At 53.7% G+C, this 15,134-nt stretch overlaps 1 protein-coding gene across 5 annotated transcripts in view; it reads right to left on the bottom strand.

Moving 5' to 3' along the window:
• The window catches only part of MAMLD1 (mastermind like domain containing 1), a gene marked incomplete at both ends in the record, with an annotated part of 54,501 nt that overhangs the window by 25,874 nt on the left and 13,493 nt on the right, over window positions 1-15,134 (bottom strand). The window contains 2 exons of one of the 5 annotated variants that reach the window (XM_082865183.1): window positions 6,403-6,525; window positions 8,484-10,202. In XM_082865183.1, coding sequence (XP_082721309.1) covers window positions 6,403-6,525; window positions 8,484-10,202 — 1,842 coding nt within the window. Of the gene's footprint in view, window positions 1-6,402; window positions 6,526-8,483; window positions 10,209-15,134 lie in introns of all 5 variants that reach the window. The other 4 variants (XM_082865182.1, XM_082865185.1, XM_082865184.1 and 1 more) reach the window with 4 other exon arrangements.

Here is a 15,134-nt window from a genome sequence, read left to right as displayed (position 1 = left end):
AGTGCAGCCCCCTTAGGACACATCCCTTGCTCGCCCCAAGGGTCGCATCTCTGACCTGCATTGCTCCTCTGGCGCCATCCTGCACCCAGCGACAATGTTGGCTGTAGGTGTTAGGGTCACAGCCGAACGGTGCAAATCCACTGTGACCTTCCATCTGCCCTAGACATTTTTTCTATTTTGCTAACTTTTCACTTGGGGTCACAACAGTAGCTGACCACTTCACTTTCAAACCTGTTTTATGTGTGGAAGTGGACGGCCTCTCCTTGAGGCAGTCTACATTTTGGGTTTGTAGATTTTCATAAGCAGTTACAGTTTAAAGGAACATAACACAATGATTTATTTCTGTCCTCTTCGACTCTTTGAAAACTGAAATCAAATTCCTTTCCTTGCTTTACAGTGACAAATATGCAGCGGGTTTCAATGAACTTAGTATAAAATAATCTACATATTTCATTTTTAAAAGTTTCACTTTTGGGCACCCCAACTTCAGCAAAGTTTAGTGTTCCTTTTCAGATATGTAAAGACAAAAGGAACAAACAAAAACCCAAACAAAAACTTCACGGGAGGTTTCTGAAAATGACTGCCTTTCCAGCTTTCATGGGTCAATTGTCAAACAATTAAAAATTAAGGCTAGGGATCGCCATTAAGGAGGCATCTGAACTGGGGGGCTTTGTGCATCCACGTTAATTTTGGTGTTGACCTTACTAAGTGATGGATCATTACTCCAGGGGCAAAAAGTAACGCTGCCTCATTGCAATGCGACGTCTCACTTATTCCTCAGCCTCCGACACAGAAAAAGCTTGGTGTTTAAAAAGTTAGCATTTGATAGGCAGCTCATTTAAAATTTCCACTTTTTGAAAAAGGGACATAGCTTTGAGGTGGAGGATCATTAATGGTACTTAGAAACCAAAAAAGAAACTGAAAAAAAATCTGATTCTTGGTAGCATTAGTACCAAGTTCTGAGCCTGCGTTTTGCCAAACAGACTTTCATTTCCTGGCAATTCAGAGTGGTTAAAACAAAACTTATTCAACACAGAGATGTCGGTCTCTAAATTATCAAAATGTATATTACAGTAAGTCCCCTACATATGAATGAGTTCTGTTCTGAGAGTGCATTCGTAAGTCCAATTTGCTTGAGATCGAACAAAGTTAGCCTAGGTACCCAACTAACACAATTGGCTATATCGTACTGTACTGTAATAGGTTTATAGTATTTTTCACACAAATAATACAGAAAAAACTAACAAAGACAAAAAATAAAGAAATTTTTTTAAAAAATTCATTGATTTATTTATTTTTGGCTGCATTGGCTCTTCACTGCTGCACGCGGGCTTTCTTTAGTTGCAGCGAGCGGGGGCTACTCTTCGTCGCAGTGCGCGGGCTTCTCATCGTGGTGGCTTCTCTTGTTGCAGAGCACGGGCTCTAGGCGCACGGGCTTCAGTAGTTGTGGCTCGCAGGCTCTAGAGCGCAGGCTCAGTAGTTGTGGTGCACGAGCTTAGTTGCCCCGTGGCATGTGGGATCTTCTCGGACCAGGGCTCAAACCCATGTCCCCCGCATTGGCAGGCGGATTCTTAACCACTGAACCACCAGGGAAGTCCTGGCAAGCGGATTCTTAACCACTGTGCCACAGGCAAGTCCCAAGAAAACATTTTTAATCTTACAGTACAGTACGTTGAACAGTACTGTAGTACAGTACAACAGCTGGCATACAGGGCATGTGCGCACCTTTGAAAGCTCACAACTTGGAGGTTAGTATGTAGGGGACTTATTGTAAACTTTGTCTAATTATATTTCCTCCCAAAGCAGCTAAAAAATGTTTCACCAAATTAAATAGTTCTTTGCTGCCCAATTTAAAAAAAGAAAGGAAAAACTAAGCTTGTATGTACAATCATGCTTAAATACAAAATAAAGATGCTTAGGGACTTCCTTGGTGGTCCAGTGGTTGAGAATCCATCTTGCAATGCAGGGGACACCGGTTCGATCCCTGGTTGGGGATCCCACGTGCCGCAGGGCAACTAAACCCACGCGCCGCAACTACTGAGCCTGAGCGCCACAACTAGAGAGAAGCCCGCGTGCCGCAACTACGACCCAACACAGCCAAAAATGAATAAATAAATACATTTTAAAAATAATAATAATATAAAAACAAAATAAAGATGCTTATTCAGGAAAATGTCCTCATGTCTGGTAGAGAAGACGTGTGCAAGGCGAGGCTGGAGCTCAGACACATGGGCTCTTTGAAATCTGACTTTCCTGCCCCGCTTCTTCCTTAGTTCAGCCCAGAGCTTCCCCCAGAGGCCTCTGCTCTTGCACTTCAGCAGTACTAACCTTTGAAATGAAATCTGTGATGCTTCTCACCAGAATTTGTAAAAGACAAATGCGAAGAAACTTTCCTCATTACACGGGGAGCAGTGCCGCCCTGCCCTGCCTCTTAGCCTCAAAACAGCAGAAGAATTAAGGGAAGCTGGTGAAAGGACTTTCAAGTCCGAGGTCACAGGCCCTTCCTTGACAATGTGCGGTACATCTGGCAAGATAGTGGTCACTCGCTTTTAAAGGGTCATGAACGATGTTGAGGCTAGGAGCAGACTCACGCTGCCATTTCTCCTGACTCTCTTCCTCCAGTGGAAAATGGAGCCGGCATAACTTTGACAAGGTTAGGGAATTCTCTCGGTCTAGCTAACCTGGTTTTGTCATTTTGGTTTTCAATGGGAGGTCACGGTGTGAAGGGAAAGATTTTAATTTGCCATGTTAATCGAGACAGCAGTAATTCACGGTTCTGCTCTACCGAGCAGTCGAGTCCAACCTCGGAAGTCCAAACCAAGTGACCACGATGAACCAGTGCTCCTGGCAGCGTTGGCGCCGGGTGGCTGGCAAGGCTGGCCCTCACTTGCCCTTCATTCTTTCTCTCCGCCCATCAGCAGCAGTCCCTCTGGATCTAGAAACCCAGGCAGCCCTCGGCCTGTTGCAAGCGGCGGGATTGGGGCCCAGCTGAATGCAGGCAGAATGTGTTACTGCCGTTTGTTACTCAGCACACACGCGGGATGGTGCAGCCCCCTGCGTGGCTCCCTCTGCCGCCTGTGCTTGGAGGGAGAATGGCCAGCACCGTCCCCTCCCCACTGGCCAGGGTGCTCGGGAAGCTGCAGCCGGGCCTGGCTGCTCTGCTCCTTTCGGGGGTCACCAGTCTGTGTCCGCCACTTGGCCTCCCTGACACCCCACGGCTGGAGCGCACTTCCCCGCCCCTCCTCTGCGAGCCACCAACACTGGGAGCCGGAGAGGAGCCTGGCAGTCTAAACGCATTCCACTGAGTGCCGAGTTTCAAGAGCTTTCTCGAAACAGTAGAGCTAACATCGGTGGAGCGGGATTGTGTGCCAGGCCCTGGGCCAGGCACGTTTACCTCACCTCGTTGAATCCTCTCAGCAGCCCCATTTGACAGGTATACAAGTGCCTCCATTGTGCAGATGGAGAGACTGAGGCACAGAGAGAGGAAGGAGCGCGCCAAATGAAACAGTGGCAGAGCGGGATTTGGACCTCAGCGATCCAAGCCTCAAGCCCAGTCCCGGGGCCCGCACCCTGCCAGGAACCAAGGGCCAAGGCCCCGCTGTCCCTGGCTCTGTGCTGTCTCCCTCCAGGCCCTGGGTGCCGGGCTCAGTTCCCAGGGACAAGAGGCAGCCACGGGTGAGGGGGACAAGAGGGCTTCCTCACGGTCCCACTTCAGGCCGAGGTGCCCAGATCCCCCTCCTAGGCCCAGCCCTCCAGGAGGGTGGATGGCAAGTTCTCCTAATGAGCCCGCGCCTCCGCCGTTGCTGGGTGCTCACTGCTGCCTAAGCATGGGAGACGGGCGGCTGGCATTCAAGGCGGAAGACGGGGCAGACGCAGGCGAGGGCTCGTCCAGCCTTCCCAGAGGCAGGCTCAGGTCCCCGCCCTCGCCCCTCTCAAAATCTCTCCAAACGATATCACGCGCCTCTGGTCTATTTCTCTGCAGCTGCCCACCCCCCCACCCCAGCCTGCCTCAAGGATCAGATTTCAGGCTTTTTTGTTCTTATTCCAACTGGCTACCATCCTCGTCCCTCCTCCCCGCCATGCTACACTCCCAGCTCCGCAATCGCACGTGCACCCAGGGCGCCCTTGCTGCCTCTTGCTTCCCCGACTCTTCCAGAGCACAGGTCTCATCTCCTGGACAGAACTGTTTCTGTCTTTGAGTAAATGTCAGCTCCTCAGCCAGTGGCTGATAGTCCAATTGAAGTCCTAACCGTGATGTTCACAACACCCTACGGTATCCTCAATGGTTTTCAGCGAGAAGGGGCATTCAATTATGGAAACAGAGAGGAGTCACGCAGCCTTGGGAGTAGGGTGGGGAATACAGTGAGGAGATTTGGGGGCCTTGGAAGTCACCACACCAGGGCTGGGTGTCACAACTCCATAGTCCCTTCCTTAATAATTCTAGGTCCACCTCCCTTATCTGTAACTTCAAGCCCCAAAGCTCTGCAAACCTATTTTAGTTCTGTAAATTCGGTGCCAAAATTTATTTGGGAACAAAACTTGACCTGGGCTTCGTTAAATATTCATATTTCTCTGCAAAAATAATAAAATGTGCCCCAGATTCCACCGGAGGGTTGTGTCATATTTGCTATATGCACCATATTACTTTTCTAAAGTCCCCAAAGTTCTGAATTTGGAAACGCGTCTGACCCCAGGGCTTCCAGATCCAAGTCCGGGAGCCCACGCCTGCCGTGCCTGGGTGCGGAGTGTGGGCCGGGCAGGGGTCAGAGCGGTATCGGTTCAGCATCTCCTGTCTTTCAAGGCCCTACGCGATGGGGCCCATCCCTTTCCCCAGGTACAGCTGAGGCTCAGGGGGCTTAAGTGACACTGCTCCTGGCACAATGCCCACTTAGAGTTGGTGTCCGGACTTGAACCCCAGTCTGTCTGCCTCCAGCGCCCCTGCCATGCTGAACTGCTGCCCTGATGCCAGATGGCATTTACCTTTTACCTTCAGGGCAAGCAAGCGGGTCACTGAAATTGGATCGCTCACGTAACTGGTAAAGTGAAATCCCCCAAGCTGAGAAAGGCTAGTCTGAACATAAGAATGAGCTCCTTGCGGCAGCTGGACGTGGCATTTCTGGTTTGAGATGAATGCCCAGTCCTTCTGTGGTAACCGCTACCATGCATGGAGGTGCGACGAGCTAGTCAACGCCATCCAGGGGGTAATGAGCGTTTCCCGAGGCTCAGCTTGGCCGTCAGTGAAACACGGCAAGTTCTCCCTGCTGGGAGCAAAGAAGCATGTACTTCCTCACCACGGGGGCCTCAAACACTCGCCTCTTCCTCTCTTCCACCTTCTCCTGGCCAAGTGGCCAGAGCTGGGTTCTTAGGCCTTAAACTGAATGCGGAAAGGCCATGGGAAGGAACAGCGGAGCTGCTGACGTGCCCGTTTGGAGGCCTCGTCAGTGCATTTTGGCTAAAAGAATGCCGTGCACAGAGCAGGGTGCTGGGAAGCGGGGCGGAGCCAGCGTGAAAGCGCCGAGGCGGCTCGTTCCCCTCGCCCAGCGGGCCTGCCGTGGTCTAGGCGGGGCAGGGCCTGGGACCAGAAGAGCCCACGAAGCTAGTGAGCCCCGCCACTGCCGTCCATCTCACTGGCAGGCGTGGGGGCTGGAGACAGCACTGCTCATATTCTGTCCTGACACAGCCCCAGGTTTGAGAACCATCTTAGCCCCCAGGAAACAGATCTGGAGACTTAGGACGAGGAGTCAGGCTTTCGTTGGCAGGTTTTGCGCCAGGCTCTGTTTGGGGTGCTTTCGACGCGCTGAATCGACGCTTTTAATCCTCAAACAACCTACCACCACACCCACTTTGTAGAAGAGGCAACCGTTAGGAGGTCAAGGCAGGAACAGAGGGCTCTGGAGGCCCCTGTGTGTGGGGTTACAAGTGTGGGCTCTCTAGCCGGACTCCCTGCTCTGGCCCCGACTTGCTGTGTGACTGTGGGCAACTCTGGGGACTTCTCTGTGTCTCAGTCTTCTCAACTTTAAAGAGAATGATAACAGCCCCTACCTCTGAGGACTAAGACAAGAAAAGGCAGGTGCAGTCCCAGGTAGCACACTCAGCCCCTGGGCACTGGCCAGTGCTGGCCGGGAAGGCAGCTCTTGGCGACAAGAGCATCCCATCGGGGAGCCCAGCCTCTTGCCTCCGTCGGCGGAGATCACCTGAGCCCCTCCTGACCTGGGGAGCTTGGCTGCACGCGCTTTCCCCCGGACACCTTCTCCAGCCCCACCTAGGGAATCAGTCGGGTGTGATTCTCACGACCCTAATCATTAAGGCTTCTCTCTGTGAGCCAGCTGGTCTGGCTCCGAAGCAACACAGTCAGGCTACACATGTTCCCCACTGAACACAAAAGAAACCAAAAAGGCTCACAGTGTTAGACGGTGACACGGCTCCGGGCTGAGGCTCTTGCCTGCTAGGATAAGGGCTCCAGTGCTGAAGCTGGCACTCCCCCAAGCCAGCTGCAGAAGTCCACGAAAACAGCTGGCAACAGGCCTATAACAAAGCCAAACCTGAACTGTGGCCACCCCCACGGGCGCCCCCCCGAAGGAGCGACCCCGGGCGCGGGGCACTCTGCCTGGCGATACTTCACGAGACCTGCATGAAAAAGACACGGTGTCTCTCCTCTGGGGACTGCCGCGGCCATGGCCATCCAGGGCCCTCAGCAAAGAGGTCAGCCCCCACTGGGAGCTTCCCTTGGGCCACATTCCCAGACAAGCACTTTACGGCCACCTACTCCTTGGCTTCTCTACAGAAGAAGGAGGCAGAGTGGGAGGCGGAAGTGCAGAGGACAGCTGGGGCAAAGCTTCCCGGGGGCGGGGGGTGATAGTGACTGAGCCTTAGGACCTGTAAGAGTGGGACAGGACAGCAAAGGTGGGCAGGGAAGGCCGGACACAGGCAACAGTGGGAGCCAAGGCCAAGGGCGCAGAGTGGGCCAGGGGTTGCAAGCACTTTGGGGCCCGAGGGACACTGAGTCTAAGGAGGTAGATGGAGTCACAGCTTACGGGCCTCCGGAATCTTGCGAGTTCGGACGAAGAATCAAGAGGGCCTGAACTCGGGCAGGCCTGAGAGCGATGGAAAAGAGGAAGCACGAAAGACGGTATTCGGGGCAGGGAGACATCTGACGTGGTCCCCAGGGATCTCTGGTACCCTCCCCAGCCTGTAATCCCCTGCTGGTACTCACATCTTCATGCTCGCGTCTAAGGAACAGAATACTGCACACGTGATGCAATGTCACTTCCCAGGCTAGGTTATACAGACTGTGACTTCTGACCTGCTGGCACTCCCCCTGCCTCTCTTCCTGGCACATTCTCTCTTGCGTGCTCTGATGAAGCTGGCTGTCATGTTGTGAGAGGCTCTATGAAGAGGTCCACGTGGCAAGGAGCCAAGGGAGGCCTCTGGCCAGCAGCTCATGAGGGACTGAGACCTCAGTCCAACAACCCACAAGGAACTGCTTCCTGCCAACAACCACAGCAGTGAGTCTGGAAGCCAGTCCTTCCCAGTTGAGCCTTAAGATGACTGCAACCTTGTGAGAGACCTGGGGCCAGAGGGCCCTGCTAAGCTGTGCCAGGATTCCCAGCCCCCAGAAACTGTGAAGTTACGTATGTGTCTTGTTTTAAGCAGTAGTTACGGGCTAACTTGTTACGCGGCCATAGGTAACTAATACAGGCAGGGGTCAGAACAAATGAAAAGTGGGAACTATGATAGACACTGCCCAGGGAGAACTAGCTGAACTGAGTGACTGACAAGACTGTAGGAGATGAGAGAGACATCATGGGGATGTTGAGAAGAGCACGGGCTCTGGAGCAAGCCCGTCTGCCTTCAAGCTGCTGCTGGGCCTCTCGCTAACTGTGTGACTCTGGGCGAGTCATTTCAACACTCTGAGCCTCAGTTACTTCGTCTGTAAAACGGGGATGGTAAGAGTAACTACCTGACACGTCTCTGACAGTTTCATTTAGGACCTGCCTCAGCACCTGGTGCAGGGGTGGATGGCACGCTGCCGCTGCCCAGCAGACGTTTGCTGTGACACTTCTAGAAGGCTCGGTGTGCAGCCTCATGCCAGCTGGGAGAAAATTTAAATGCTTCAGTGCAATTTCCTTGCATCCTATGAAGGCTTCACTGGTCCTGGGTGAGGGGACGTGCCTCACGGCCCAGTTCTGTGTGATTCTGACTCGTCTGCCCTGGTTCCTTCCCCTGGCGGCACCTTGTGGGTGAACTTTTCTCCCAGGGAAGCTAAGCAACCTGCACAGGAACTGAAACCATAACCTTGACCTCATGAATACTGCGCTCTGACTGCGCAGAGTAAGTTGGCTTCAATAGACTTTTCCAGAGTGAAGTCCACTCTCAAAGAGGGCTACAGCCTGGATCTGCCTCCAAAGGCGGCTCTCAATACCATGAAACGTGGTTCTTATTTCCAAAACCAAGGGACGCAACCAGAGAGGAGACCAGCTTACCTGTCTGGGCAGAGAAGGCATGGAATCCGAGGCCACCGACCGCTGAACACGCTGCGGCTGCTGCGTCACGTGCTGCAGAAGGAACGAAGCGGCGTCCGGCTGCTGCTGCAGCTGCAGGCTGGCTGTGGCCGTGGACGAGGCCGTGGCAGAAGAGGCCGGCGTCAGCGTCGGCTGCTGCAGGTAGTGGAGCAGGGCAGGCTGCCGAGACGCGGCGGGCACCGAGGGCATCTTCGGGGGGCCCGGCTCAGAGACGAAATGTGACAAGGGCTTGGTGTGGCCGAAAGGAAAAGGCTCCGGGGCTCCCGGGCTGGGGGCGGCCAGCCCCTGCTGCATGATCAGGCTCAGGGTTCTGGGCGAGCTGGTGGCCATGGGCTTGAGGACGGTACTGGCTGGCGGAGGCGGAGGTGGCGGCAGCTGCAGCTGCGGCTGCTGCGGGCCGAGCGGATTGCTGGTGGGAGTGAGACTCCGGATCAGGGGGCACTGTGGGGGGAAGGACTGCTGCGGCAGCCCGGGGCTGGACAGCTTCTCTGGGCGGTAGGGAGTGGAGGGCCCCGGGTTGCTGGTGGGCAGAGTGGATATCAGGTGCCCTTGAGGCTGTTTGATGGTGGAGGACACCAGGTTGGCAAGGATGGAGGGCTGCGGGCTGAACTGCGGCTGCTGCTGGAGCGCGGGGCTGGGGAGCTTCTCGGGGGCGTAGGTCATGGCCGGCCCCAGGGCAGCGCCGCTGCTGGGCGCCACGCTGGACAATAAGGCATTGGGAGAGCCCTGCAGAGCGCTCGCCGGCAGGCTGCTCGATGACATGCAGGACACCATGAGGCCCTGAGGGCTGAACGGCTGCAGCGGCTGTGGTGAGGGCAGCGGGCGGTAAGGCGGGGAGAGGCCAGGAAGAGGCAGGCCGGACCAACTGGGAGCGGGGCCCTGCTGCTTCGTACTACAGCCCTGCTTGCTGGCCGCCAGCACCTTCAGCTGGTGGGCGTGATGCCACTGAGGCACCGGGAGCGGTGGCAAGGCAGCCGCAGGGAGCGGCGCCTGGACCTGGCTCTTGGCCTGTGCTGTTGAAGAACTGGGGGAGACCATCTGCTTACTGGTGGAGGGAATGACGTAGCTGATCCCCGCAGAGGAGGGCGGGATTTGAAGCGACACCCCCGGGACCTGGCTGCAACTTGAAGCGAAGTCCTTGCTGGAACCAAGGCTCTCCAAGTGTGGCATCTGAACCGCAGGCTTGGGAGTCACGCCTAGGGTTGCCGGGGGGTGATCTAAGACCAGCGGTTCTTCCGGCTTGCTCCCCAGGATTTTTTCAAGGTCGAGCTCACTCGGAGAAGGTTCTTGAATTTTTGTTAGCTCCTCCAGCAGATCTTGAAGCTCCTGGTCCACAGCAGGCACAGTGTTGGTCTTGTCATAGTAAGAAAGAGGGGGGCCTTTCAGTCCCATTTCCGCAGTTGGTGGTACCACAAACGGTGAGCCCATTACGCTGCCGTTCATGGGGTTATTTTCGAGAAGTAATGAATGACCAGCCGCTCCCATCGCTGCAGAGCCAGGGTTCATGGGTAACGCAGGAACCTGCAGCTCTGCACAGGCTGTGCTGGGATGATGGGCGCCGGGGCCCATCGAAAGCGTGACATCTTCAAGGCATGGTCTCTTAATTTTATTAGGGTAACCTCCTTCGGCCATGCCTGAAAGCTGGAAAGTTTCTCCTTCCTGCCTCCTCTTAATGGTTCCCTGTGGCTGGAAGAGAAAAGAGGGATGGGAAGGAAGGGAGGGAGAGAGGGAGGGGGGAGAGAGGGAGGGAGGGAGAGGGAAGGGGGAGGCAGAGGAATGTTTATAAAGGCTTGGCACATTAAAGCTATTGAACAGGAAACTTGCAAGATAAAACAGATCTCTCAGTTTCAAGACTTAGAAAGAGTTGTCAAAACTATACAATACAGCCTATTTTTAGAACCATGATGCTTGTTGTTTTGTTGCTGTCTTTCATTTAGACTGTTGCGTTACAGTTCAAATAAAGCATTATGCTGTCTCTACACCAAACACTACAGAAAGTCACGCGAAGGATATTCTCTGCCCACTTAAAGGAGCTTTCAGCGGAACTATGCAGACATTGGAGGGCAAGGGAGAATCGCTAAGAAACTTGCAATTCCCACCTGTCTACTGCTAACCTGATTTTTAAAAAGGAAAAGCGTGACGTAGACGTTGAGCTTTTAGGTTGCTTCCCTGTCTCGGTTAAATGCATCAGGCTCTAGTGAGTGAGAAAATGGGATAAAGCAGAGGCTTTGGAGGAGTGAAGTAGATCTGGCGTGTTCTTTTGGGCAGCTGTCTGAGAGACACTGTTTGGAGCGTAACACAACTGCGTAACAGTCACTATAGCACGGTTCCATTGATCTGTACACACACAGACACACACACGTGCATGCACATACACACACATTTTTATGAGTGCACAAAAACACCTTGGAAGAAAGTATATGCAACTCTTTGGAGCAGTCGTCTTTTGGGGGTGACTGGAAACTCACTTTTTGTTCTCTGTATTTTTCTATAGAAGCTTGTTTTTAATGGAATGACTTACACTCCTCCACCAAAAAAGTATAAAGCTATCTAATTAAGAAATGCCTCTGTGCAGATGTATCCTCAGGTCGGGGAGATAGGAAACAACAGGAAAAGGCCCCGATCTGTGATCTGCACTGGGGGAACTGCCCGCCATTTATAAAAGCCTAGCCTTTGGGAACAAATCAAAGAAGTTACTGAGGCAGTATTTCCTACACTTTCAAGGCTTCATACAGTCATCCGTGGCTGTCTTGTAAATGACCATGACCTGCAGTGAAGGGGAAGGGAGTGGAGCGCAGGATTATGTGTGGGAGGAGATGGGCTTGGAAATCGCCTAAAGGCCAGCGCTCTACCAGATCCATTTCCCCTGAAGCACTTTTGCACGAAGAAACCTCTTTCCAGCTTTGAAGTCTTACTGGGACATCCGGTGCGGATCCTCTGACGTCCCCTTACGCTTGCCTCACTGGAGGGTCAAGGCGTGCGCGAGGGCCACCTACTAGCACGACAGTGGTCATGACTCTTACAGCAGAGTGAACGTCAAAAGATCCCCTAGGGCTGCACATCTGGAGCCTTGGCAGCCATCAGATGCACTTAGAAACCCCCAGATTCCCAGGCTCTCCTACCACAGCTGAACTGCTTCAGTCTCCTCCGGGCCGGGGCCCAGGAACCCAAGGTTTGTTACGGCTCCCTGGCTGGCTCTCAGCGGACTGCCAGCTTGAGAGCATGGGTGCAGGCAGGATGGCCTAGGGCCCTGGTCCCGAGGCAGACGCAACCACTACGTATTGGCCTCCACACAGAATCCCTTGAGTTCTGTTTCTTCATTTGTAAAATGACCGTCATTTTAGTTCTCATCTCATGATGCTGCTTGGACTATTACACGAAACGGGACAGATTCCATGGCACCTAGAGGACCCTCATTAACTAGTATCTGGCATTACAGAGGGCAGATCCGGAAGTGCTCTGGGAGTCCAACCCTGGCCTTTAAAGACAGGGAGGGACCCTGAGACCCTGGGATGGGCAAGGCTTGCCCCGAGCGGCTCAGCTAGAGGGCCCCAGGGCCTGCCACCGTCACTCGGCTGTTCCCCGACCCGCAGCCTCCATCCTTCCCCACTGACCGCCCCATCCCCGCAGAAAGGGCTCCCCCTCTCTTAGCGAGGGGACTTGCCTACTTCTCTGCCTTTCCTTGTGAGATGTCCACCACCCGGCCAAGGGCACTTTGAGGGGCAGGTCCGCCACCAGATTCATCTGAGGCCTGACGGGCAGGCAGGAAGGGGTTGGGGGGTGAGGTCGAGTAGGCACAGGAAGAGGTCTCTCCAGTCATCTGCTCCACTCTCCCACCCAGGAGCGCTCGCTAGGTATTTGGCCCACGGCAGGTGCTCAGTAAACAGAAGCTGAATGAATCCATGGACCAATGAACACAGATGACTCAGCGCCCAGCGAGCTCTGCCTCGTGTTTTCCTGGCCGTTCATTCAATCAATCATGGGCCACAGAGAAGTCACTGCATTTCAGGCTGAAATTTGGTCTCTTCTACGTTCTCCCAAAGACTTAAAACAAATCCATTATATTGAGAACAGAAATGTCTAAAATGGATCAGTAAGGAACGACTCAGGGTGGGCTTTACATAGGATCCCCTGCCGGGAGTCTGAGCTGGCGATGGCCATGCCCAAGGCGCTGCTCGTGATGTCTTGGACTCGAGGAGAGTTTACTGCCAGTGAAGTCTGCATAGGACCAGGCGGGGGAAGGATGGGCTTGGGGGATGGGAGGGAGGGCAGGAGCTGTGAGTTGGACCGGCCTGGACTCCCTGGCAGATACTAGGGCTTTCATTTAATTGTTGGTCTGTCATTATCCCGTCGGGACTAAGGTGGTAGGAGGTGGGGAGGGTGGGACATGACCCCTAGATGCTAAAGTTAATACTGGGAACCACTGGCGAAGGAAAGGGGTCTCCAGCCCTCTGAAGTGAGAGTGTGTGCCCCCGACTTTCCAGGCCCTCAACCCCACAGCGGACCCCAGGATGCCCCTGCGAGGTGCTGGGGGCTGCCGTGCTGCTGGTGGACACCATCTGCTGGAGCAGGTGCTACCCTTGCTGTGCCAAGCCTGCAGCCGGACGCCGCTGGTGCTGGCTTCCCTGAATGCTGTGGGAGGCTCCCTAGTCGGCGGGCAGGCTGGCCTTGCTGTCCCTGGGGGTGCAATGGGGGGCGCTGGTTGACGCCGCAGTCTCAGCGGTGGGGCAGGCAGGAGCCTCTTCCCAGCTTTGCTTTCTCCGTGGACTAAACGCGACTCCACTTTGCTAGAGGCTGCAGCTCTGCATTTCGGATTTCACGGGGAGGGCTTTCAACAGATTGCCTAAAGCACCTTGGCCGGATGGCCGGATCCCCAGGCAAGCCTAAGCAAGCCGAGGGGAGGCGGCTGTGTTGACATCTACTACGAGTTCATTTCGCCCCTAGACCCAGGCTGCTGCCACCACCGAGGTCAGCCTGTCTGGGCTGTTGGGCTTGACTGAACCCCGTGGCCACCCTTCTAGATCAAGTGCAGCAGAGAGCTTGCTACCCCGGAATGACTTCCCCTCTCAGCATCACGTTGGTGGTGGCAGGTCCCCACCAAACTTCCAGACCCTTCTAAACAGCTTTACCTATGAGCCGTTTTCCAGTCTCTGTGGACTCTGTACAGCAAGCTATGGGTCCCAGCTCCCAGCCAGCCCCTACTTCCTTCAGGCCTTGTACTACACGTGACCCTGCCCACTCACTGGGAGAACATTTGCTTTTTGTTTTTTTTTACCATAAGTGAATCAGTAGCCGCTAGCAGGATTGCTAGTCAACACACGTCAACCTTCACTTTTTACAGAAAACAGAATGGGTGGTGATTTGCTTGTGGTCCCACGGCTAGTTAGGGGCCAACACCAACACTAGACCCCAGGAGGCCCAGCCCTCACAGGTCCGGGCAGTGGTAGGGCGGGGAAGGGGAGTGAGGGACGGTGTCCTGGTGTCTTTTAGAAAGGACTGACTTTATCTCCATGCACCAGTGCCGGCGGAGTCCCATTTCATAATCGGGCAGACAAAGCCACCAATGTGATCCCCACGACCTTATAAACATTCATTAAAATGCATTTCAAAGCATGTGATGCCTCCCCCACCCCCTAAATAATGAGAAAACAAAGGCAACCCTTCTGACGGAGGCCAAGTTCAGCTCTGAAGTCAACATTATTTCTGGTTCTGTCTGAACAATGACATATGGCAATTCTTCCCTTTCTACAGTTTTTTAGTCCAGAATGGCAAAAAGGGCAAAGCTTTCTTGGGAAAGGGTCTAGATTACAAGAGTACAGTCCAGGCTCAGAAAATGGGCATAAGGAGAAGAACATATATATATATATATACATATATATACATATATATATATATATATATATATATATATATATATACACACACATATAACTCTTTCCAAAGAAGTCTGGCAGGTTGCTATCAACACTTGATTTTGAACACCCTAGCTGGAGGTTTCTCACAGACATCTACAAAAGGCCAGCAAAATTATGCACAGTCCCTCCTGGGTAAGAATGCAGGAAGCCGAAGGTGTGCAGGACAGATTGGCTCAGGGAGCCTCGTTTTTCCCTCCAGAGAGCCCCGGGCAAGATTGTCCAAAAGCTGGAAATTGCCTGTGGTGTATTTAGTCTCCCCTTCCTCTGTCAGTAGCGCCTCCTGCGGTGCAGCCCCAGCCAATCTGCTTCTGCTTCTGCTTCTCTCAGTGTCTCTCACACGAGCCCACCCATGCTCCATCAACACCTTTCCTCGGTACTGTTACACATGCTCCCTGGGAGTTTCCAAGAAGCTCACACTGGCCAACTAGCTGGGATTTCAAGCCCTCTGAGACAGGAGTGTTCCCCGGTAGACTTGCTCAGAAGAAAGGAGAACAGATGAGACACGATGCAGCAGGACTGGGTTTGCAGGAAGAGAGACAAGGAGGGAAGGAGGGAGAGAGAGGGAATCTGCCTGCGTGTAGACATGGGATCAGATGAGCACCGACAACTGCCTGTACTTGAGCTGGTGTATCATTTGCACGGTTGTTTTTCAGAACGAAGTCCCCACAAACTGGTCTTTCTGTAGAACAAACAGGAC

Source organism: Leucopleurus acutus (genome assembly GCF_964270905.1).
Source record: "Leucopleurus acutus genome assembly, chromosome: X".
NCBI lineage: Eukaryota > Metazoa > Chordata > Mammalia > Artiodactyla > Delphinidae > Leucopleurus > Leucopleurus acutus.
The sequence above is the reverse complement of the archived record's forward strand: the minus strand, read 5'-3'. Positions and strand labels throughout refer to the sequence as shown.